Source organism: Nuphar pumila, chromosome 4 (assembly GCF_984573655.1).
Source record: "Nuphar pumila chromosome 4, dmNupPumi1.hap1.1, whole genome shotgun sequence".
Lineage (NCBI taxonomy): Eukaryota > Viridiplantae > Streptophyta > Magnoliopsida > Nymphaeales > Nymphaeaceae > Nuphar > Nuphar pumila.
This window is the reverse complement of record NC_143252.1, coordinates 135987540-136012769: the sequence shown is the minus strand read 5'-3', so window position 1 is coordinate 136012769 and position 25230 is coordinate 135987540. Positions and strand designations below refer to the sequence as shown.

At 39.2% G+C, this 25230-nt stretch overlaps 1 protein-coding gene across 1 annotated transcript; it reads right to left on the bottom strand.

Moving 5' to 3' along the window:
* Window positions 1-2784: 2784 nt before the first annotated feature.
* Window positions 2785-4417, bottom strand: LOC149841198 (putative inactive patatin-like protein 9). Its single transcript, XM_090005211.1, has 2 exons — window positions 3435-4417; window positions 2785-2989 (listed from the first exon to the last, which is right to left on the bottom strand). The coding sequence occupies exons 1-2, from the start codon at window positions 4415-4417 to the stop codon at window positions 2785-2787; spliced, it is 1188 nt and encodes a 395-aa protein (XP_089861337.1).
* Window positions 4418-25230: the final 20813 nt, after the last annotated feature.

Genomic DNA, 25230 nt, shown 5'->3' with positions numbered 1-25230 from the left:
AGCAGTCCTAGATATCAACAACTAAGTGAGTATGTGAACAGTAAAGTGTTACATCCACTAAATTAAATAACGATCTGTTACTCTAATTATTCACAGAGGTTAGATTGAGTCAAAATTACTTGTATCATGAGATTTCAATTGAAAGTACAATCAACTGTAGTGAATATATATATATATATATATATATATATATATATAGAGAGAGAGAGAGAGAGAGAGAGAGAAGCCCGCTGATCTTGCACGATCAGCACCGACACTTTTTTGTTTGTGTGAAGCAAAGACAATTAATGGTGGTTGCGACCGCTGCTAATTGTCTAAACACGTTCAATGTTACGGTATCTAGAATCCTTGAAGGTACGAAAGAAAGCTTGGCGGTCGCGTTCATTGATCTCTGGAATCCTTGAAGGTACGGAAGAAAGCTTACTAGGAATTTAGAGTGTGTGTACCCTTGAACTACGCAAAAACCATTGGAATGAAGTCATGTGATTGGCTAATGGCATATAAGGGATCACTTAAGAGATCCCTAGTTCCCCTCTAATCATTCATATTCAAGCATGGCAAACTTGAGTAACATGTTGGCAGTTGGTGCACTAGCAACTATTTCTTTTCATCTTTAAAAGCAACTAAATAGGAAAGTTCTAAAATTTCAAAACTTTTTTTTTTCTATTGCTCCAATACTTGTTGAAAAACTGGTTTTCGCATCCAACTTAAGGACTTGAACCCGGGGCCAAATGGCCCAGGCCTAGGCTCAAGACTAATAACACGTGGACTAAGGCGGGCCAGGTGACTTTGTGCCTTGGACTTGCCTAATATTGAACCATCAACATCATCTTCATGCTTACGTCATCAATTCCAAGCACAAGAATAATTGAAATAGGGGATCCAAAGTTATGTCACATGTATACTACATTTTGACTCCCATTCTATATCCCTTATATAGTATCCAAAGCTGTCACATGCATACATTTGGACCCCATTCTATATCCCATTATATACAAGTCATATTGAGAACTTCACAAAAATGGTCATAGCTCCACATCTTCTGTCATATCTATGTGATATAGATCCAAAGGTTAAAAAAAATTAATTACTACATTTCTGTCTAAATTTGAGGTAAAAAAAATGTGTTTGCTGTTCAGATTTTAAGTTGCATCTTCTTGTTATACATTTGTGTGAGGAGTTATCTGAAAACCAAAGTCATGGGAAGAGACATCTTATTTTTGTATACTTGTTGGTGCAGCAGAGCAGTAAGAGCAGTAGTGTCCCCATCAATAGGAGAGACATCATGCATGAAGCAATAATTTGACATGTTCTGTTTTCTTGTGGACACTCATCATCCAAACAGACGGCATCGTCCGCGGACTCTTCTTCAACAAGGCAAACACCAACATGTTAGTTTGCTGCTGCAGGTAATCCATGCATGTCCATTTAATTTTGCATCCATATTCAGATGAAAGCCTTTAATGATAGACTTAGATGGATCACAAGAATCAACACCACCTGGTCAGATGAACATGGACATCTCAACACTGCAATTTGATTTTTTCTTTTTTTTTTTTGCTACACCAAGGGAAAACCTCGAAACATTGATCGCATATTGGCAGACCTCCGTTAACAAAAACTAGGGCTAGTGAACAAGTTAAAAGAGTCGCCTGGGCTGTTCGGGCTGGGCTTGGGAGCTCATCACGAACCAATCACAAGCAAGCCTCTTTTTTAAAATTTTTTGCTTTGTAAGTGTTTTTTAAAGCTTGATAATATATAATATTATATATAATACATGTATAAAACATATATAATATGCATATTATGTAAAACGAGCTTATATGAGCTGAGCCGAGCCAAGCTAAGCTTGTCATGTTCGTGCTCACTGGCTCATAGTTCTGCTTGGGAAGCTTAATTTTTCAGCCGAGCTGAGTCGAACAACAATGAGCTAGTGTCTTGTTTTCCAGCCTTAAGGGCACGTTTGGAAGGAAGAAAGATGTAGGAAAAGTGATACAAAATCCGACCCTTCCAAATGAGAGAGTTTTTCACTGAGTGAGTTTTTTATAAAATGTACACTTTTTGATAGGAAACATTCTCCCATGAGAGGAGGTGGAGGAATGTTTCCTACCAAGAGAAAATTTATTTTTACATTCCCCACCACCCACCATCTCATCACCACCACCCATCACCCTCCTCCTTATCTCTGTCATTTTTTCATATTTTCTCACTCTATTTTTCTCATACTACACAAACATGCAAAAAACTTTCTTTTGAAAAACCTCTCATATAAAAAACTCTCATAGGCAAAACTTGCTTTTCCTACGCTAGTTTTTTTCTCCCATTTAGTAAGCCAAATTCGGATGTTGGCTGAATATATCTGAATCCGAATCCAAATATATTCAGCCAACATCCGATTATTCGAATATGGTATTGACTACATCCGATCCGAATCGGAACCTTTTACATCCCTACACGTAGCCTTGACTACCAATTAGGTCCAATTCTCACTCGTGGCCGCTGATTGGGATACCACATGGTAAAAACCGAGTTCTTGCACATTGTTTCGTCCTAAACGTGGAGACTTGTTTCATTTTCGCCCGATTCCTCAATTGGGTATTCATCTGTAACCTGATTCTGGCCGTCGTTCGACTCGGAAGAGTCGAGATAATCCCGAGTCGGATAGCATTTTGACGCAGAAAAGTTATAGTTATTGTGAAACGGAAGTGAGAGAAGACTCGTTTTTTGTTTTTGTTTTTTTCTTCATTGTAACTATTAAGAAACCATCAAAACACAGAACAAAGATCAATGTGGGTGCAAGCTCGATGGGTTGGCGTCGGAGTTCCGGCAACCGGAGGGCGGCCGCTTTCCGGCGGCGACGACCATCTTGGCGAAACCGTCGAGGCGGTCGCCGTTGGGGTGGGCAGAGATCTTCTTTCCACCGAGGGGGAGGGACTCCATGCTCCTCTCCCTCAGCATCTGCTCGCCGGCGCTAATGAAGGCCTTCACTCTCTTCGCCGACCACCCCTCCATGCTCGCCTCCAGTTCCTTTGGCAAGTAGCTCGCCTGCATTGTTTATTTTAAAGGTCAATATAACGTTAAAAACAAAGAAGATTAAGTAGACAACCATCGATTTATTTATTCACCCCAAGTACAACCAATCTCTCTCTCTCTCTCTTAAGCGAGAGGAAATAAAATTTAAGAAAGCGAAAGCAACGTACTTTTCGTGTCTTTAAAACATAATTTTAAGGCGATATTTTGCTTAAGCAGTTTTTTTTTTTTACTTGGCTAAGACCTGTGTAGGCCGTTTAACGACGGTGCTGTCAAAGAAACGGTATTGCCGTTTTTTTTTTCCAAAAATAAAAAGGGAAACACTATTGGAGTTTAAAACGTTTTTTTCAAAATAACGGTATTCTTTGGGTAATTTGGCGTAAAGAGCGAGCCAGGAGGTGAACGAACTCGCCTGCATCCGAACGTAATTCTGGGGACACGCAGAGAAGGCGTTGCTGAGGATCTGATCCACCGCGTCGGAGACGCCGTCCAGGACCACCTCCACCACCGGGCAGGAGCATTTTCCGGCAGACCACCGGCGGAGCTCCCTCCGGCCACCACTACCCCTCTCCAGGGGCCCGTTGCCGAGGGAGAGCACCACCAGATCCTCGACGCCCCGGACGGCCGGGAACTCGCGGCGGTTGTGGAGGACGTGGGTGACGGCGGCCGCAGCGGGGTTGTTCATGACAAGGCCGCCGTCGACGGCGGTGCACTCTGTCTGGCCATCGACGGACGCGAGAGCCACCGGCCGGAAGAGGCACGGGGTGGCGGAGGTCGCCCGGCAGACGCGCCAGAGCTCAAAGTCGAAGCTCGGAGACTCGGCGGCGTCTGCCCGCGAGAAAACAAATGGGGCGCCGCTGCGCAGGTCGTAGCAGGGCACTAGCAGCGGCTTCAGCGCGTCGCGGACCGTCAAAGAGCGGCGGTCACCGTCGGGCCGGCGGAGAACCTCCGTCAGGAAGGCGTCGAGGCTCCGGCCGGAGAACCGGCGGCGAAAGACGCCCCGCTTGAACATCCTCCGGCCGTTCTCTGCCACCAGACGGAGCGCCTCCGCGGCAGAGTAAAGCGGCCGGCCGTGCCCATCGTCGGCCAGGATAAGCGCCGCGAAGATCCCGCCAACGCCAGTCCCGGCAACGACGTCGAAGTAGTCGGCGATCCGGGAGTCGGGGTTGCCGGAGTGCGCCTGAATCCGAGACTCGAGGTGGACGAGGGCCTGCGCGGCCACCAGCCCCTTCATCCCGCCGCCGTCGATGCTGAGGATGCGGGTGGTTCCGAACTTCTCCGGCGAGGGGCTCCAGAGGTTGTCCAGCCACTCCCTCTCCAGCCTCGAGAAGATTTCGTACGTCAACCTGTTCCATTCCTTCTCTTTCGTCGTCACCGCCGTCTCCATCCTCACTAGTCTTATTTCTTCTTCTTCTTCTTTTTCTTCACTCAACTCTAATCTCACCACCCCCACTCTTCTTCTTTCTCTTCTTGTCACTCTCTTTCACTCACTTAAGTAGGGTTTTAGGAGGTAGTTATAGGGAGTGGGAGGGGAGTGGGGTGCTTCTTCTATGTACCTTCCTTCCCATTCTATAAGGAGAGAGAAAAGGGCAGAGTGACAACTGTTGCTGCCTCCAGAACTGGTCCTGTTAGTATAATACTGAACTCTTTTTTATACCTCTCTCTCTCTCTCTCGTTTGCTATATTTATTTTAGTGGCTTAGTTAAATCTTCTTTGGTGGTGATTTTTCTTACTGACTTTTCTGTTGTTAGTGTCAAGAGGTCAACCATGGGTTGGAGTTGGGTTAACTAACCAGAGGGAACACGTGTAAGAGTGGGAGGGGAGCGGTGGAGATGGGTGAGGAAGTGCAATTAAGAAGGAGTGGGGTTAAAAAAAGTAATGGGGGTGAAAGTGTTGGGGGGTGAGAGACAGTTTCTTACCGCTGACTTTGTGGGGTTAAAATAGTTAAAAAGAAGAAGGGTGGATTATTTAGTAGTAGCTATGTGTGGATTGCTTACTGTTTGATCCATGTTACTTTTGGAGATATGTGTTGAGGGTAACGAGGGGAGAGGACGGTGGATCTGTGTTTCCCTTGTGTTGGAAAAGATTAACCTAAATGGACATATCTTAGGAGGGTTGTCTACGATCAAGGACACCCTAATTTTGTCTCTCCTTTCACTTAGTGGTTGCCAGTGTGTGCCTGAACCATGCAGCTCTTCTTAATGTTTGTCTTAGAGAGAGAGAGAGAGAGAAGTGCACGTGTGTACCTATGCATTAGAGACAAATAAAACTTGTCATCTAAGACATGTAAAGCCTAATGCCTTGGCAGGCACGTGGGACAGAGTGCGGGAATCAATGGACGCCAAGAGAGAGAGCAAAGATGGGGTTAAGTGAATTTATCGGACTTGCAGCCCGTATGCCCCTTGATCCAAAGTAGAGTACAATTTTGATATGCCAAAAAGATTATTTTGGTTATGCATAATAAGCAATTTTGCTGTATTTTGATTGCAAATATTTTGTAATGCGAATTATATGACTTGCATGTAGGGCTGATAAACGATGCAAACAAACTGAAAATGATTTGATGAAGTGCTCAAGCTCGGCTCATTTTTTGTGGTGAGTTAAGCTTAACTTAAGCTAAATAAGCCATGTTCAAACTGGGCCATTTCCAAAAAAAAAAAAGTGCATTAATGCTGATAGTAATAGGATTTGAACTCTAGATCTATTGCGCTAAGCTCAACCAGGCTCCTGTATAAAAAAAATTACATTGTTTCAAAGCTGGAACCAATTAATGGGGCTTGAATTCTAAACCTATTGCTTGCAGGCCCAGCACTTTCATTATTTATTTTACACTAGATTATGTGATATAAAATATATATCTAGAATACATTTGTTACTGCTTAACGAGCCCTGCACGAGCCGAGCTCAGCCAAACACCTGTTGTCTGTATTTAGCTTCCTATTTAAGCCTGTTTTGAGAATTTAAACAACCTTTTACGAATCGAGCACGAGATGAACCACCAGGGGCTTATCCGGTTTCTCATCCGCACATGCATGAATAAAGCGATAGTGAAGATGGATGCTTTTTTTTTAGCTTAAACTAGTTTTTAGTTTTTCATGATGCCATGACTCCACTTGATATTGATTACTAGCCTGGCCTATAGTATGAAATGGGAGATTGTGTCTGTTGTTGATCGCTTATGGCTTATATATTTTTGTCAAGAGGGGAGTTTATTGTACGACTAATTGCATTGACACTGTGAAGATAGACCTGGATCTAAAGCATGTTGAATTGGATCCTCCTCAAACAGGTTCATGGACCCACGAGCTGTAATGCTGAAAAGCTGAGTCTCAGTCAAGACTCCTACCTTGGTGACTGTACAGAACAAAGACTCCTTCACAAGGCTACGGTAAGAATTAGAGGAAATGAGACTGCTATTCAAGAAGATGACTCCTAATAAATGTGTCTCTAAACATGATTATAATCCAAAGGAATCTGAATGTAGTTGGAACTTGTTGTACTTAGAGAAACATCAAAAATGTGTTTCTATATAAACAAGGAGTGACATTGTTGGATATCGTCCACAGCCTGGCATCATCCACATCTTAAGAAAGTTCCAGATCTTATCCTCTCATCCATATCACATTTGGGTTATCGGATGGGATCCGCTTCCCTCAATAACAAGGAGATCCCTATCCTCCTCTTATTTGTCGTTTACCTTCCCTTTATATATTCTGCTATGAGCGTTATACTATGTAATGTGTGAAATATAGTGATCTTTAGGTTGGGATCGTGGACGTAGACCATCAATAGTTGAACCACGTTAACTCTCTCTCTCTAAATCTTCATGGTATCATAGTGAAGCAGGCTATATGTTCCTCCCGGAACACGCAGGTGCGTGTTCTCGGGTCTGAATGAGCGCCACATATACAATCATGTGGGGCTCGTTTCTCCGTGTGTGTCAGCATCACTTAGCATCGGAGTCTGGTGCGTTTGCAAATACTTAAGTACCCTTTCCCACCATTAGCGTCATAAAATGATGTTTCAAGAAAATGACAAAAATGTCCTCCCATCAGAAAGGGTTAAAATCATCATCGTTTTTGCCCTAAGGAGTAAACTCCTCTGCTTTAAGAAGGGCTCCTCGCAATATGTCACCCTAAACATTCTAGATCACCCTCTGACGATGCACCATCTGCTGTAACAAGAGCTCTGATTGACGATCCACCCTTTACTGTCATCTGCTGTCGTCAGAGCACCTTTTACCGTTGTCGTCATCGTCTATTATCGTCGAAGAACCCTTTGTCATCATTTGTTTATGAGAAATAATTGAACTACCAGAAAAATCAGCATTTTGTCTATTGTTCATCATGATACCAAGGTGCAAGCGTCGAACTAAGTAAATAGAGAATAACGATTTACAACAAAGATAATGGTGGCAACGTCAAGCAGAGTAGAGTAGCGATTTACAATAGAAATCAGATAAGTAGAGTAGTGATTTGCAATAGAAATCAGATAAGTGAATAGCGATTTACAATAGAAATCAGATCAGAGAGTAACAATTTACAGTACAAATCAAATCAGAGAGTAGCAATTTACAGTAGAAATCAGATCAGAGAGTAGCGATTTACAATAAAATTCAGATCAGAGAGTAGCGATTTATAGTAGAAATCAAATCAGAGAGTAGCGATTTATAATAGAAATCAGATCAGAGAGTAGCGATTTACAGTAGAAATCAGATAAGAGAGTAGCAATTTACAGTAGAAATCATATCAAAGAGTAGCGATTTACAGTATAAATCAAATCGTCATTCGATTTGCAACATCCTTCAGCAAATCGTTGTTCGATTTGTAGTGTTCTTTAGTAAATCATCATTCGACTTGCTACTTTCTTTAGCAAATCGCTATTTCGATTTATGGTGTCCTTCGACAAATCACCATTGTGATTTGTAGTCCTCTTTAGCAAATTGTCATTCGATTTGTGACATTCTTCAATAAATCACAATTGCGATTTATAATTTTCTTTAGTAAATCGCAATTGTGATTTACAGTGTTTCTTAGTAAATCGTTATGCGATTTACAATTGTCTTCAGTAAATCGCTACTGTGATTTACAGTGTCTTCGGTAAATCGCTATTGTGATTTACAGTGTCTTCAGCAAATCGCTATTGTGATTTATGGTGTTATTCAACAAATCGTTATTCAAATCAGAGCCAACTTGTCGGAGGCTTATCTCCCTAACTAGAGATCATATTTATGTTCCGTAAAAAGCAGTGTCTTTGTGATTGAATCTATTTTATTTCTGCCAATTTGCAGCAATTTTTATGGTCATTTAATGCTCCATTTTGATTAAAAACCAGACCCCTATCATTTTGCTTTATTTATATTGCACAGATTTTAGTTCATTTTTCCAGAGTCATATCTCCCCAACGGAAGATCATTTTCCATATCTGTAAAAAGGGTTGTCTTCCTTTATGTGTCTAGTTTATTTCTGCTAATTTTTATAATTTTTATATCTATTTATTATTTTAATTCTATTAAAAATTAGAACTGGTTACAGAACTTCAGGTTTGTAATAGGTTCATTTCTTGAAACAGAATGGTGACTTTTCAAAGTCACCATTTCTAGACCAAAACTGATTTCCCCATTCTATAACTTGAAAAAGATTTCTAATCATGTTAGAAAACTTCTTTCACAAATTTGGTATAATTTGAATTCATATGGCTTCTAAAACATCTAAATTACATGTCTGTTCACTTTTTCTCAAATTCTTGCTTTTGACAAAAGGCCTTCAATTTTGAATTTTGCTTCCCTGATTTCTCAAAAAATCTTCAATCTTAAATGGTTTTAAGATAAGTCCAGAGTCTTCATAACGATTATGAGCATTTTGATACATCATTTATTTCATTTTGCTTAATTTTCTTTATTTTGGAGCTTGAAAGGTCTATTTTGGATCTCAAGAAATCTTCAATCTTAAATGGTTTTAAGATAAGTCCAGAGTATTCATAACAATTATGAGCATTTTGATACATCATTTATTTTATTTTGCTTAATTTTCTTTATTTTGGAGCTTGAAAGGTCTATTTTGGATGATTTCCTTCAATTTTCCAATGTTGAAGGAAAATCCGACTAAGCCTGTATTTATTACTAATATGTTTGCTCAATTTCGCAGGTATTTTATTTTCTTTGTTATTTTTCTTTTCAGTTGTTGTATTTAATTTGAGGGTTGTAATTAAATACTCAATGAGAATTTTTACTTTATGCTTAGTTTAGGAATGAATGAACATTTAGTTTAAGCTTAATTTCATGATTACCTTATTCCATTTCTTTTTATTTTATTTCAAATACACAATGAAAAACCACAAATGGCATGTGCACCATTCTAATAAGAGGTAAACAACCCTAAGTAAACGATTCACATTTATGGCCATAGTCAAAATGTGAACAATACTTAGGATTTTTATTTTTCATGGTATAAAATTTGACCTCCACTTGAGGTCCCTTTTTAAAAATCATCATACTTTTCTAAAATAAATTTCGTTTTCTTTCTCTATCAGAATTTAAGATATAAATTAATTTGAGATATATTTGTAGTCATAGTCATGAATATATTAAAAATTAATTTTGTTTTAAATCTTATAAATTAAGCCCAAAAATTTTATTTTATTCTTTGTTAGAATTCAAATGAAGATTAGACTAGAATATATTTGTGACCATAGTCATGAATATATTAAAATTTAATCTTTGTTTTTAATTCTATTAAAGAATGAAATTTGCTTTTAATTTCAATTGCAAATAAATTCTTTTAATGCATTCATCAATTAAAATAGAATTGCATAATTATTTTCCATCTTTTTTAAATTATTTCATGTTATTTTCAAATTATATTCAGCATGAACCCAATTCAATAACAGAAAACACAGATTAAGGTATATATATAGAAGCATAAATCTTGATTATAACAAACAGAAATAAATCTCGATCATAACCCAATATGAGTCTATTTTTGTATAAAAACCCCATACACAGAATTTTTATGTGTAAAAAAACAAAAACTCCCATATAAAAGAGGATCTATGGATCCTCTCATCCATGTAATCTAGAGTGAACACATAGAATCACTCTTTAACCATGAATTTGCATGAAATATTGCATGAAAATCGAATCGGTATTCAATTTCTCACATGATTCAAAAAAAAGAACCTGTACCTCAGAATCAACGCTTGGGAAAAGCTCAAGGACGCTGATGTGGAGGAATGGCTTAAGCAGGGGTCATCGAGGGTGTCTACCGAACATATGGATGTGAAATTCTTTAGCTCAAAGTTTTTTTTTTAAAAGGTAAGATAGGGTTAGCGACCCCTACCAGTTATACAACTGTACCATTGGGTTTGGAACTTGCAACGTCTCAACACAATGTGAGATGACGTGCACTAGCTGCTTCTACTAGACAATTGGAGCCCCATTGGTCTCACCAAAAAAGGGGGGAATCAGGAAGAAGCCTACCAAAAATTCGTTTTAGGATAAACTATAAGATGTCCTACTGAAAAACAAGTCTCAAATTTCAGAATATTGAAACTAGATGATGCACAGGGATGATAAAAATTATTGAATTTACATAACTGGTAATATACATAGCCTAGATACATTGATTCAAAGCACATACTCAAGTTATTCCCAAAATATTTCACGTATTTCATTGGTTATCAATTCCGAACTCTTTTAATCAAAAACCCCTTTTTTATCGAAATCGAAACCCCCTTTTTAACAATATACCAATCCCCCCTCCCCCAAGTCTGTTGATTTGGGGTTTCGGTCTACCCCTCTTATAGTAACCGGCCCCCCTTATACCATTGATAGTCGGAACCCCAAAATCGGTGATTTGAGATTTTCGACCATCTAGCAGGAATCTGACAAATACCCCTCCTTGCTACCTTTAAGAAACCCCTTCAATGCATGCTTAACTGAGCTCTTGACACTACAGCCATCACGAGCACCTTACCTCCTTTTGGTGGACAACGTACTCTGGCACAACGACCCTTACGAGTCTAGTTGTATAACAGTATCCATGAGCATGCATATGACTCAATCTCAATGGATCGGATGCTCGGCGTGAATCACCGCAATGAGCAGTTGGCGTATTCATGACATAACAACTACTCTAACTATGTGGCCCTTACGAGCAGTGGCCTAGTCAAGGCGCAATAACTACTCTAACTCTGCGGCCCTTATGAGTAAAGTGCCCTTACAGGAGAAAAATGAAAATGGACCATTTTGGCAGCGTTCCAACAACATGGCATCCTCGTGTCATTCAACTAGTTCTGACAGCTCTTCTGCCAACCATTTTGACAGCACTTCCCCTGCTTCGATGATAGAAGTGAGTCAAACCTTTGTACGTTATAGAAAGTATTTGACGGAATATGGGCAGTACCTCCTCTATATGATGGAGTAACATGCTATGCTCTTTCTGAGTTTGGTTGAGCTTCTTCAGAATTTTCTGCAGTACTCTCTCTCTCTAACTGAGAAAGCGTGTGTTTCCTTTAAGCTCGGTGAACATCTTTTCAAAATTCCAGCAACACTTCCCATCTTTGACGGGAAAATCGCTACGCTTTAACTCGAGAATGGATGTGCATTGTTGTGCGTACTTTGCATCCATCAAGGTTCGATAGAACCTTGGGCCATATCCAGGCCATTCATAAGTGACTTAGTCTTTACAAAAAAACAGTTTTGCGCAAAGGCGAAGCTTTTCCAATAGGGGCTTCAAATTGAATGAAATTGAAATTGAAAAATAAAATAAAAAGATAAATTTAAATTTATAATTGGAAATAAAAAATGACTTTGAATTTAGAAATGAAAATTATTTTTGAAAACTCATTTTGAAAATAACTTAAAATAATTTAAAAATGATGGAAAGTAATGATGCAATTTTATCTTAATTAATGAATACACAATGTTTTTCCATTGTGTATTTGAAATAAAATAAAAAGAAATGAAATAAGGTAATCATAAAATTAAGCTTAAACTAAATGCTCATACATTCCTAAACTAAGCATAAAGTAAAAATTCTGATTGAGTATTTAATTACAACCCTCGAATTGAATACAATAACTGAAAAGGAAATAACAAAGAAAATAAAATACCTACAAAATTGAGCAAACATATTAGTAATAAATGTAGTCTTAGTCGGATTTTCCTTCAATATTGGAAAATTAAAGGAAATCATCCAAAATAGGCCTTTTAAGCTCCAAAATAAGAAAAATTAAGCAAAATGAAATAAATGATGTATCAAAATGCTTATAATCATTATAAAGACTCTGGACTTATCTTAAAACTATTTAAGATTAAAGTTTTTTGAGAAATCATGGAAGGAAAATTCAAAATTGAAGGCCTTTTGTTAAAAAAAAAAATTGAGAAAAAGTGAATAGACTTCTGTAATTTAGATGTTTCAGAAACCATACGAATTCAAATTGTATCAAATTTGTGGGAGAAGTTTTCTAACATGATTAGGAAACTTTCTCAAGTTATAAAATGGGAAAATCAGTTCTGGTTTAGAAATGGTGACTTCAGAAGTCACCGTTCTATTTCAGGAAATAAATCTATTACATAACAAATAGATATAAAAATTTATAAAAATTGGCAGGAATAAACTAGACACATAAAGAAAGACAACCCTTTTTACAGATCCGGAAAAAAATCTCCTATTGGAGAGATATGACTGGGAAAATAGACTAAAATCTGTGCAATATAAATAATACATAATAATAGGGGTCTGGTTTTTAATCAAAATGGGATATGAAATGATTATAGAAATCACTGCAAATTGGCATAAATAAACTATATTCAATCATAAAGACATCGCTTTTTAGAGATTAGAAATACGATTTCCAGTTAGGGAGATACGCCTCTGACAAGTTAGCCCTGATTTGAATAGTGATTTGTTGAATAACACCATAAATCGCAATAGCGATTTGCTGAAGACACTGTAGATCGTAGTAGCGATTTACCGAAGACAACTGTAAATCATACAACGATTTACTAAGACACACTGTAAATCGCAATTGCGATTTACTAAAAAAAATTATAAATCGTAATTGCGATTTATTGAAGAATGTCGCAAATCGAATGACGATTTGCTAAAAAGGACTACAAATCGCAATGGTGATTTGTCGAAGGACACCACAAATTAAAATATCGATTTGCTAAAGAAAGTAGCAAGTCGAATGACGATTTGCTGAAGGACACTACAAATCGAACAATGATTTGCTGAAGGATGTTGCAAATCGAATGACTATCTGATTTCTACTGTAAATTACTACTCTCTGATATGATTTCTACTATAAATCACTACTCTCTGGTCTGATTTCTACTGTAAATCTCTACTCTCTAATCTGATTTTTATTGTAAATCGTTACTCTCTGATCTGATTTATATTGTAAATCGCTACTCTCTGATCTGATTTCTAATGTAAATCGTTGCTCTCTAATCTGATTTCTATTGTAAATTGCTACTTTCTGATTTGATTTCTACTGTAAATCGCTACTCTCTGATCTGATTTATACTGTAAATTGCTACTCTCTGATTTGATTTCTATTGTAAATCACTCTTTTCAATAGAGAGAATAAAAAAAACCGCGGCTGCTCAAAGAGAAATCTTATTGCTCTTTTCAACAGTTACAAGAGAGAAAGAAAAGAAAGAATTTATACAAGGCAAGGGCGAAAACCCTAAACCTAAACAAGTTGGATCTGATCTATAAGAAACCGAGTCTCAAACATAAGCCCAAAAAAAAAAATCTTCCAGGAGGGCGCTGCCCCCCATGACCCCCCTGGACCCCCGCCCACTGACCGAGCAGCGGGACTCACGCTGGGAGGAACCCTCGGACCCCCTTTTTGTAAGGGAAAAAACTATGAATCAAGCTCTACAACTCATCAGGCAGGAATGAGAAGGTGACCATGTATTGTAACACAAGCTAAAAACAAAGGTGAAACGAGTGAAGGAAGAAAAGTGAACGGCTTATACATCTTTCTTCAAGAATACAAGGCATTGATATCCACTCATGGGCACAACATCGGCCAACCATGGCATACTCGATTAGGCCACCCCTCTAATAATGCTTTAAGAGTTCTTTTTTCTAATATTGTCATTGATTCCAAGATGTGTGAGACATGTCAATTTGCTAAAATGACTCGAGTCCCCTTCTCCCTTTCTGAGAAAAGTTATGATGCCCCTTTCAAGCTTGTTCATTTTAATGTTTGAGGCCCTACCCCAGAAACTTCTTACTATGGCTTTAGATACTATGTTATATGCATAGACAATTACTCCAAAATGACATGGGTGTATTTCCTGAGAACTAAGGATGAAGTTTTCAAACACTTCATGGATTTTGTAGCCATGGTGGAAAACCAATTCAGTGCTTAAGCCAAAACTCTATGCACTGACAACGATAGTGAATATATCAACCACTCTTTCAAAAAAATTACTCAAAGACTTGGGATCACCCACCAAACTACCTACGATGGTATAGCCCAATAGAACGGGGTCGTCGAAAGGAAAAAATAGCATCCGTTGGAGGTCACCAGAACCCTCCTTTTTAAAATGAATGTACCTAAGAAATTCTGGAGCGAAGCCGTGGGAACTGCATGTTACCTCATCAACAGAGTTCCAAAGAAAAAACTGGACTAGCGGTCACCATTAGAAACTCTGAAGGGATGGAAAATCTCCTTAAAACACCTTTGAACCTTCAGAACTGTAGTTTACACATGTTTTTAGTCTCACCACCATGACAAACTTGACCACAAAGCGGTAAAGTGTGTTTTCTCAAGTATTCATCAAGTAAGAAAGGATACAAATGCTATGATGTGGTCAACCGAAAAATGCTCATCTCAAGGGACATCAAATTTGATGAAAAAAATCCTACTTCCAAGACAATTGCCTCAAAGGATCCCAGCCAAAAAGAGAATAGGCACAATCTTGTGTTACCTAACCTGAACAACTTAGAAGAACCCATATCTCCCAAAGAGAATCAGGGAAACACCCAAGTCATGAAAGCTCCCAATGAGCCTACGCCCAGGGTCAACACCAATCAACCTCTCTTGCAAATTGCACCATGAAGGTCAGAAAGAATTTATAGGCCTCCCAGAAGATATAAAGAGTTTGTCACCTTCAATGCACACATTCATCCCATAGAGGACTGGATCTCATATGACCACTTACCCCAGTAGTTTGTGGCATTTTTTAGTTCCATATCGAAGCACCAAGAACCCCAAAGCTTCAAGGAAGCAGGTGAATTCTCAAACTGAAGAAAAGCTATATATGAAGGAAGAACTTCTAGTGCTTGCCAAAAATAAAACTTGGGAAATCACCACCTTACCCAAACGAAGGAAACTAGTTGGATCTAGGTGGACATATAAAATAAAATACAATAGTGACAGATCCAATGAACGGTACAAAGCGAGACTCATGGCAAATTTAAAGGGTTTACCCAGACTCAAGGCATAGACTACCAAGAAACTTTTGTCCCTATTGCTAAGATGAACTTTCTTCGCATCCTACTATCTATAACCAGTAATTGTAATTGGGTATATCAACTTGACGTCAAAAATTCCTTTTTTGCAAGGTGACCTTGAGGAAGATGTCTATATGAATCTTTCCTCTGGACATCCCAAAGAGGAAAATCCCAACCTCATTTCCAAATTAAAAAAAGGCCCTATATAGGCTAAAGCAGTCCTCTCGTGCCCGATACTCAAAGCTTCAAATGGCTCTCACCAAAAAGGGTTTAGATACACCACATCCGATAACACCATGTTTGTAAAGAACTCAGGAAATTCCAAAATATCTCTTGGTCTATGTTAATGATATTGTGATCACATGAAACAGTGAAGTAGAAATTTGGGATCTGAAAGATTATCACTATTGGGTTTTTGACACTAAAGACTTGGGGAAGCTCAGGTACTTCTTATGTATTAAAGTGGCCCACTCCATGAAAGGGCTCTTCCTCTCCCAGAGAAAATATGCCCTAGAATTTTTCAAGAAGACCGACAAAATAGGAGTGAGACCCGCCGACACTTCCACGAAACAGAACCACAAATACGATAATAAAGCAAAAGTACTAAAAAATGCAGAACAATATCAAAGAATCATTGGCACGCTCATCTATCTAATTGTCACAAGACTAGACATAGCTTACGTTATCAGTCTCATTATGCATGCTCCAAAGTCTCAACATCTACAAGCCATAGACCGCATCCTTAGATATATCAAGAAAACCCCTTGACAAGGAATCTGGTTAAGGAGAAACGGGTACCACGAGATAGTTGGATACTCCAATGCTGATTGGGCAGATAGAAAATCAACTACAATGTACTCCATTCTGATCAGGGGAAACTTATCGTGCTAAAAGCGTAAAAAACAAAGCATTATTGCTAGATCGAGTGCGGAGTTGGAATAAAAAGCCATGGCATCAACCGCATGCCAACTCATTTGGACCAAAGCACTCCTCATTAAGATGGGGTTCAAAGTGGAAATTCCAGTCAAAATGTACTGTAACAATAAAGCTGTAATTCACATTGTTGCCAAATCGATTTTTCATGAAAGAACCAAACATATTGAGCTCGATTGCCATTTTATCAGAGAGGAGGTTCAAAATAAAGAAATATGCACCTCCTATACCCAAAGCGATGATCAGCTAGCCGATATCTTCACCAAGACCGTGGCCAAGACGCATTTTCACAACATATTAAACTAGTTGAGCTTCCTTCCCTCAATAGCAAGGAGATCCCTATCCTCCTCTTATCTGTCGTTTACCTTCCCTCCATATATTCTCCTATGAGGGTTATACCATGTCATGTGTGGAATATAGTGATCTTCTGGTTGGGATTGTGGATGTAGACCATCAATAGCCGAACCACCCTCTCTCTCTCTCTCTCTCTCTGATGTGTGAAAGCTAGAGAGAGAGATCTCCTACAGTGGACTTAGGTCATGTTAGACCGATCCACTATAAAAATTGTGTTTTTTTCTTTGCGTGTGTGTCTGTTTATTTTTGGCCTCTAGTCGCTCTGCAAATTTACAGACATCACCTGTGAAAAGCTGAAACCATATGGTTTTGGCAATTAAGTGTCTGATCCATGGGTTTAGCTAACAAGGTGCCAACTAAATTTAGATGCTTGCATAGATTTATACAACTAGCAAGAATCATAATCCCACTGGGTTAACTCGCAGCTGGGCCATATAGAAAAGAGAAGAAAACAATACGAGTGAGGAATATAGTCTCGATATATACGAGTTTCTCTGATTTGCTTGGTTACTTAACACTAACACATTGGTCATGCAGTTCACCTATATCTACAAGTGAAGCTAAGAGACGATTTTCATACAATAAAGAAATGCCTAAGCATAGTTTTCATGGCTTTATGGCACTATGGAAAACTGGCTCCCAAGTTTTATTAAGCCTGTGCATCAAAATATACAATATGCCCCTTATTTGGTTTGACCTATATCTTCAGTTATTTTTATACTATATATACTTGTCTTGAAATGTCCAAGTGAGTATATGTTATGAAGTTGCCAACGAAGCGTGTTGGTGAGTTGACCCCAATTTGATCAATTGATCATTCACTTTTATTGTAATTAATGCTGATTATATATACTTCATTAAATACCAGAAAGCTGGCCTCCTCACAACCATGGATTTCAATCCCATGCCATTGCAACTGCATGCATGCTTCTTCATGAGAGAAGGAATCTCTATCTCAAAAAAAAGGAAAAAGCCTGAAACATGTTTATCCAGACCTGGATCCGAATCTAAGTTGCCGAACCTGCTGGTATCTGGTCTAGATCTAGATCCATCCAGGCTTACCATAAGAAATCCAAACCTAGATTCTGTAAGGATAACATAAATCAGACGCAGCCTATACCCAGTTAGGGATGGTAAGCGAAATGAGCTAGCCGAGATCGAGCAGTTTGTGCTCCACTTGTCAAGCTTACACCCCTGCTCAGGGCTCATGAGCTCATTACAAACCGAGCTGAGCCCAAGCTCATTACGGGCTGAGCTTTACAAGCCGATCACAATCTAACCCATTTTCTCAAAAACATATTTTTTAAGTGTTTTTAAAGCTTCATAATATTTAAAATACCTGTACTTACACGATGGTTTGTCAGTTGTAAACCCGTGGTGCACCCTTTGCCACCAGGGAGTTGCCTTGCTTCAGTACAAGTAAGGGACTTAGTGCCCTTGCACCTTCTTATACGGAAGGGGCTGATGCCCATGAGAATGAAAACATAACCATCTATCTAGTGGCCAAGGCACCCTCCCACTAAACCAAACTCCTCGGGGCTTGACATGCCTACTTTTGATTAGGACTGGACAAAAGGTTGGGCAGGCCATGGCCTAACCTGAACTGATCAGGCTTGGGCTATGTTTTTGGAAGAAGGCCCAACCTGAACCGGACAAAATCACAGGAATACCCGCGGGGTTTATGTGATTCGAAAAATGAATACATCTTGGATCTCATCTATTCTATTGCATTTAAAAAAATTTCACTAAAAGAACCTACCAAATTCAAGAAAACTAATGAAAAATGGTATGAATATACAACGGTGTGCAACACAGTCCAAATTAGGCACATGGGCCTAACGGGGGCCGTGGGTTTTGTATTAGCCCCGGGCCTGACCCGATCCATCAACGACCTAGCAAGCCTGATTACTAAACGGGCCAGGCTAGCCCGACCCGGACATTGTCTATCCCTACTTATGATCACCAAATTCACCTCTCTTAGAGATGCACAATGAGCCAATCGGCTCGGGCTATTGACCCATTTAAGCTCGGCTTGAACTCGTTCGAAAAATAAACGAGTCGAGCTTGAACACAAGTTTAGGCTCGGTGTGGATAAATAAGCCCAGCTTGATCAAGTCATTGACCTCAATAAGGCTTGCATAAGAGTATATATATGAGTAATGCATTGGTTCTGCCCACTTTTTCATTCTGCCCCACCTCAAAATTGCAGTTTTTTAGTATTTTTTCTCACATCTAACACTATAGATGCGATCTATAGGTTTTGTTTAGTGGGAACAGGCTTTTGGATCACCGGAGTGTGACCAGTATACAGGTTTTTTGGTGATAAAAAATCAATGGATATGAAGGTATCAGTTTTTTCGGCTCATAAAATCATGTTTTTTCATCAAAAAAACATGATCCAAGAGTCTATTTTCACTAAATCGGGCATGCTAAACACATCTAACGGTTCAGATCTATCATAAGACAATTCAACACTATAGGGCAGAATGAGAAATGGGGCCTAATATGTTCAGTTTTCTCCCTCGATATATATACATATATATAATATTTGCAAAATAAAACCTGAAAGTCGTTATCTCTTTAGTTGGTAGGGCGTTAGTTTCTATCCCAAGAGGTGCTGAGTTCAAATTTCCCGTGTAAATTGTTCTCTCTTCAATAATCTAGCAGTTTTTTAGTATATGTAAATTTTTTGGGTCATAATAATGGATGGACAAAGTCTGGCATAATGGTGGGTCATTTGTGCACCGTCTGGAGAGATTGTGGATTAGATTCCCACCTTTACAGTATTTTTTTCTGATAAAGTCTTTTTGGAGTAACAGTCAAGCTTGGCTGGGCTCGAGCATGGAACCGAGCCAAGTCTGAACAATGCTGTTCAAGCTTGGCTCTGAGCTCAAGCCGAGCTTCAACACATGCATTTTGAAGTGAGCCGAGTTTGAACAGCTCAGGCTTGGCTTGAACTCAGCTCGTGTGCAGATTCCCACCTTTACAGTATTTTTTTCTGATAAAGTCTTTTTGGAGTAACAGTCAAGCTTGGCTGGGCTCGAGCATGGAACCGAGCCAAGTCTGAACAATTCTGTTCAAGCTTGGCTCTGAGCTCAAGCCGAGCTTCAACACATGCATTTTGAAGTGAGCCGAGTTTGAACAGCTCAGGCTTGGCTTGAACTGAGCTCGTGTGCATGCCTAAGCCCTCTCTCTCACTGGTACGGTACTTATGCATTAAGGGCACTATTCAATACACTGTCTTTGGGATGCATGTAAGCTGGCTGTCAAAGGTTGAGACAAACCGTACAACATGACTAGTGTTACCCCGTACATCTGTTGCACGAGCAATTGCTGCTTCGTTACGTTTGCTACATAAAACAGCTTGTCCTATCAGAATGTTTTGAATCCCCAAACTAAAAATTTCATCTATTTTATTTGTTAACTTTAATAGATTGAAGTGTAGCAATCTTTTTTCCTGCAAAATTTTGGGGTGAAACACAGAAATTGTCTCCTTGCTTTCAAACAACAAAACGTGCATGTGCCATGCTCCTATCTTAACAAGGTATGGGATGGCATGTCATAATCCAAAATATATTTTACCATGTTAATTATGGTTTTATGATTGATGGCTAAGTATGTAGATTATTTTCAATTGAAATTTTCATAATACACAATCTATGGTAGTGTACCTATTGGCCTCACATAAAACAAACTAGGTGCTTGAACCACTAAAGTTTCCACTAGGGAACTATAGAGGCATGTTTGGATGCCAAGATTGCTATGTTAATGCACCATATTAGTTCCACTATTTCACGAACTTGGTCATGTTCCATGTCATGCAATGATGAACTTTATAAAAAAAATCACTTTCTTTGAAGCTTAGCCATTTATGTCACTACAGCTATGACAAACAAAAAGGCCTCTCTCTCTCTCTCTCATGCCCATAATTATCTTTGAATCTATCTTTTGTATCTTATAGATAGGAAACAAGAATGGATGAAACTCAGTAAGGGGAAACTAGCTGTAGACCACCGAGGTGGTATCCCATGTGGTAAGCTGGGTCCTGTGCCAAGCTGAAGGCCCAGGTTCGAATCCCTCTGCCACATGGTGCTTAAGAGATATCTGGTAGGGGTCTGCCTAACCCCAGCTTGCCTTTCAAAAAAAAAAAAAACTAGCTCTAGTATTTTGACGTTCCCAAGAGGGAAAGATGGTCCACCACATAGACCATGCAAGGATACATGACAAATTTGTTAAACCTCTTTCATCTTCTCTCCTATCATCCACACATCTATAGTGATAAAAAGCATTGGCCACCGTCCGTCCATCCGAAAGATGGATGACACTCAACAGGGGGAATGATTGGTTGAGCTATAGGGAAAATTAGAAGAAGTCCACATCACAATAGCATCCTTCCTCTAATTGATATATGGACGTCATTGTACTGCAATAACTTGTTATTTTGGTGCAAGAACACAAAAGTAGTTCCTACACTAACAACTTATCCTCAAACGTAGAAACAAAGCAAAACCAGAATCTTCTTTTCCTTTTTTTTTTCCATGTTCTTCTAAATAGGTATGGTGGTCAATTTGGCATTGGCCTCAAGTTGCATCTTTTGTCAACTTTCGCTGTGATAGAATTTATAAATATGATTGTGAATAGAGACTAGGCAAATGGGATTCTTTCAGAAATTATATAAAACTTCTCTTGTCCTTTTAGGTAAACAATTTTTTATTTGTTCTGTACGTTTTTTTAATATTTACAGGGAAAAAACCACCCCCAGGATTGGCCTGACAGCGTAAAACTCTGTAAGCTTACCCCTTGCCCTCAGGGAATCGCCACGCTTCAGCTTGCCCAAAGGGTGATATGCCCGTGAGATTGAATTGAACCATTTGTTGTGTACTTTGCAAATAACGTTTTCCCCACTCTTAGCTCTATTTCGCTAATTAAAAACTCTCCCAACATGGACCACAAAGAGCTTAAGAGCAGTGGTCCACGTAAAGTTGTGCAACTTTTGCTTGGCTCTAGGCAAACTTTAACTCTAGTCCCTATGAACCCTATGTCCGTATTTTATCAGAATCTTGGGATAGGAAGCATTTTATAAGATGGCATTATCTTGGTGTGCAAGTAGTAGCCTCCATCTTCTTACATCCATGATTGGAAAGAAATTAACCAAGCATAAGTAACCCATATTGGAAAGAAGAAGAAAATGAGCTTTATTCATACCATCCATTTAGGGAATAATTTAATGCTCTAATAAGTATAATGAATGAATTTTTTAGGCTCAAATATGGATGCATTCATATATACTGGCAATAGTGTCGTAGTAGCATGTTATGCTTAACCAATACACTCCAAGGGGTCACCCACATGGTCTTGAGCGCATTGCCAAAATCTGGTGATTCACAAGCCCATCCCCACTAAAGGTACCATGTACATAGATGACATTTGTAGGATTAGGTTCACTCTAAAATACACGAGATTTTGCTCATTTCAACTCATTAATACAGTATGTACATTTGCACCAAGACTGTAATTGGCAATGGAATTTATGCGTCTAAATATATATGAGCATATTGATACTAGCAAGTTATTGATAGGTAGATACTAACGGGGGCTCTGCGTGGTTGGTAGGAGCTGTCAGTGCATGTCTCCTTGTGGTGGGATGTTGCAGGTTCAAAACCCAGTGCTATGCTGAATAATAACTGGTGGAGGTCTGCCTAACCCCAGCTTGCCTTTCAGAAAAAAAAAGTTATGATAGGTAGACAGCCATGCCAACCCTTATCACTCCATACTTCAGCATCTGTGGTTAGGTAAGCTGCTTTTACTGTTGAGACAAAGTGGCCTAGACATAATGCTACAATGCACAAAGGAACTCAATGTGATATGAGTGGCAGTTCAACAACCGCACCACCACCATCCACCAAGTTGACAACATTGTCTTTTAGAATCAGAAGGGTTGCTGTCAGCCAACTCAAATTCATGAATTTTATGTAGGGTCACCAATTCCAAAAAGTACAACAGTAAACACTAATTAAGTTTGGTTGGGATCCATTTGTTATCAATTAAAAATTAAAAAAATGTGTGCACACGTGCGATGCAGTAGTTTGGATCAGGTCCAAAGAATCTTAGACAAAACCCGTCCAAGAAACAGCAGATGTTGTTCATTGCTGACAGAAAACCTGTCAACACCATGTTTGAAACAAATCATAGCTGTTCATTTTGTAGCCAGATGCGTTCATCTAGAACATGGATGGCCTAACAAAGATTGTCGGGCCATTGGGGACCATTCACTTGATTGGTTTTCGAGTGCCGTTCATCTTGGCGATGAATGATATCCAAGGTTACTTGCACTATTTTCTGTCCAAGGCTCCTTGGACCTGATCTGCACTTCCCATTGTGCGTGCACATAGTTACTTGTTACGCTTCTGTCAAAAGTCTCTGAAGAGTAATTAATGTTGTGAAATAAGGCCATTGAGCAGTTGCCCATGACCATCTGACACCGCCTGTTGATGAGAAGCTTTAAGAAAGATCACACCTGAGACATTAAATGACTGCACAGGTGTTAACATCAAGAAGTTCTAGACAAAAAAAATGCATACCATGTAAAAGAGATAAGTATTACAAAAGTAAAACAGTAATATTCAACATGCTCACTATAATTTCTCAATAGCAATCAGCACTAAAAGTTTCCAAAAATGAGAACTTAGAAAATGACTAAATACACATTCCCCATGAATTTTGCATACCGTATAGCTCAAGTTGAAGCCCGAATTGCTATGAGATTGGTTTACAAAGTCAATACAGCACTATTACATTAGAGGATTATGTCAAAGGGACCAAGGGATAGCCTCATGTAGGGTGGGCATCGGGCTGGCCCAGATACATTTAGAGCTCGGCCCATCGGGTTTTAAGTGCGGCCCAGCCCGGAGATGGCCTGGCCTATTTATTAATTGGGCTGGGTTTTGGCCTGGTTCTTAACGGGCTCGGGTTTGAAGAGCAACCCATGTTTAGTGGGTTGGTCCAGCCCATCCCAAACTTATTTATAGGTTATTTTTTAATAAAGTTCATAAATTAATTCCTATAATACTAAAAATAATGAATTAAGTAAAAGATTAATGCACCTAGCTAATTATTTTTCTATCTCATATAATCAATGCAACTAATTAGGTAAATAGTAATAGTTATCAGGTTACTATGCAACCAGCTACTAAAGAATTAATCAGATAGCTTAGACCCATGAGCCGGCTTGGTAGACCATGGACTGATCATGGCCTGGTGGACCATGGTCCGACTAGGGACTGCCCCATGTATATAACAGTCTAGGTTTCGGGCCTGATATATAGCTAACGGGACAAAGCCTAAAACCTTGACCCAAATCCAGCTCATGGTGGGCCGGGTCGCTCGGCTTGGCATCCGGGCACATTGCTCACCCCTAGCCTCATCTAAGCATGATTGGATTAAGAACTCAATTACCCAATTATGCACTATAGTCAATGGGCAGTTTAGTGTGTCAAAAAACAGAATAGAGTCAGTCACAAACTTGAATGAAGAATTTAGTGACACAATAACACTAGTGTTAAATGGCGCTAGAATTGTCACAGGAAAATTTACTGGTGTCCTGCTGAGTTATTCCCAATAAATATGGCTACCCTGTTGCGTTAAATTTGTCCCTTTGGTGGGGAACCAAGGAGCTCTGAATTACTGTGTGTGTATCATCTTCATTTCTGAAGTGAAGCCCCAGGCTTTAATTTGCTATTAAGGGGAACACCACTCAAAATTAGCATTCATGCAAACTTAATTACTGACATGGAGAAACTGTTATAACTACAAATAACCTCCCTCACTCTCCAGGTTCACTATCTAAAGCCGAAACATAAATCCACAAAGAGTTGCAGCCCAAAATGGGCTCAACTATGTCTAGCAAGGTAACGTAACGAGATCAAAAGTACTCTAAATGCCACTTCTCCACCGTCCAACAACAAAGGTGTAGTGTCAATGAATGCATTGTATTGTCCTCTAGAGGATATGAAAAACATCTCATGCAACTTACATGGGAAAGTGCTGAGTGACAACCTTCCTATAATCCTTTCCAGAGGCGTAGCTAGGGGGGGGCTACAGCCCAGTCCTGCCTCCCGAAACAGTTAAATTATTATTATTTTTAAAAAGCCCAGTCCTGATTCCATATGAAATAGATTTTATCCATTTTTGTAGCCCAGCCCAGCCCTGACTGCAGCAAATAGTTTGATTTGTCCATATGAAATAGATTTTTATTAATAATTGTAGCCATTTTTTATTTTATCGCAATTTTTTTTTTCCGGGGGCGCTGCCCCCGAACCCCCGACTATCGCACAAATAAAATTTTTTTTGCTACACCCCTGTTTGCCCCCCCCCCCTCACATGAATCCTAGCTACGCCCTGATCCTTTCTCACCATGGACGAAGGAAACATCAGATCATCA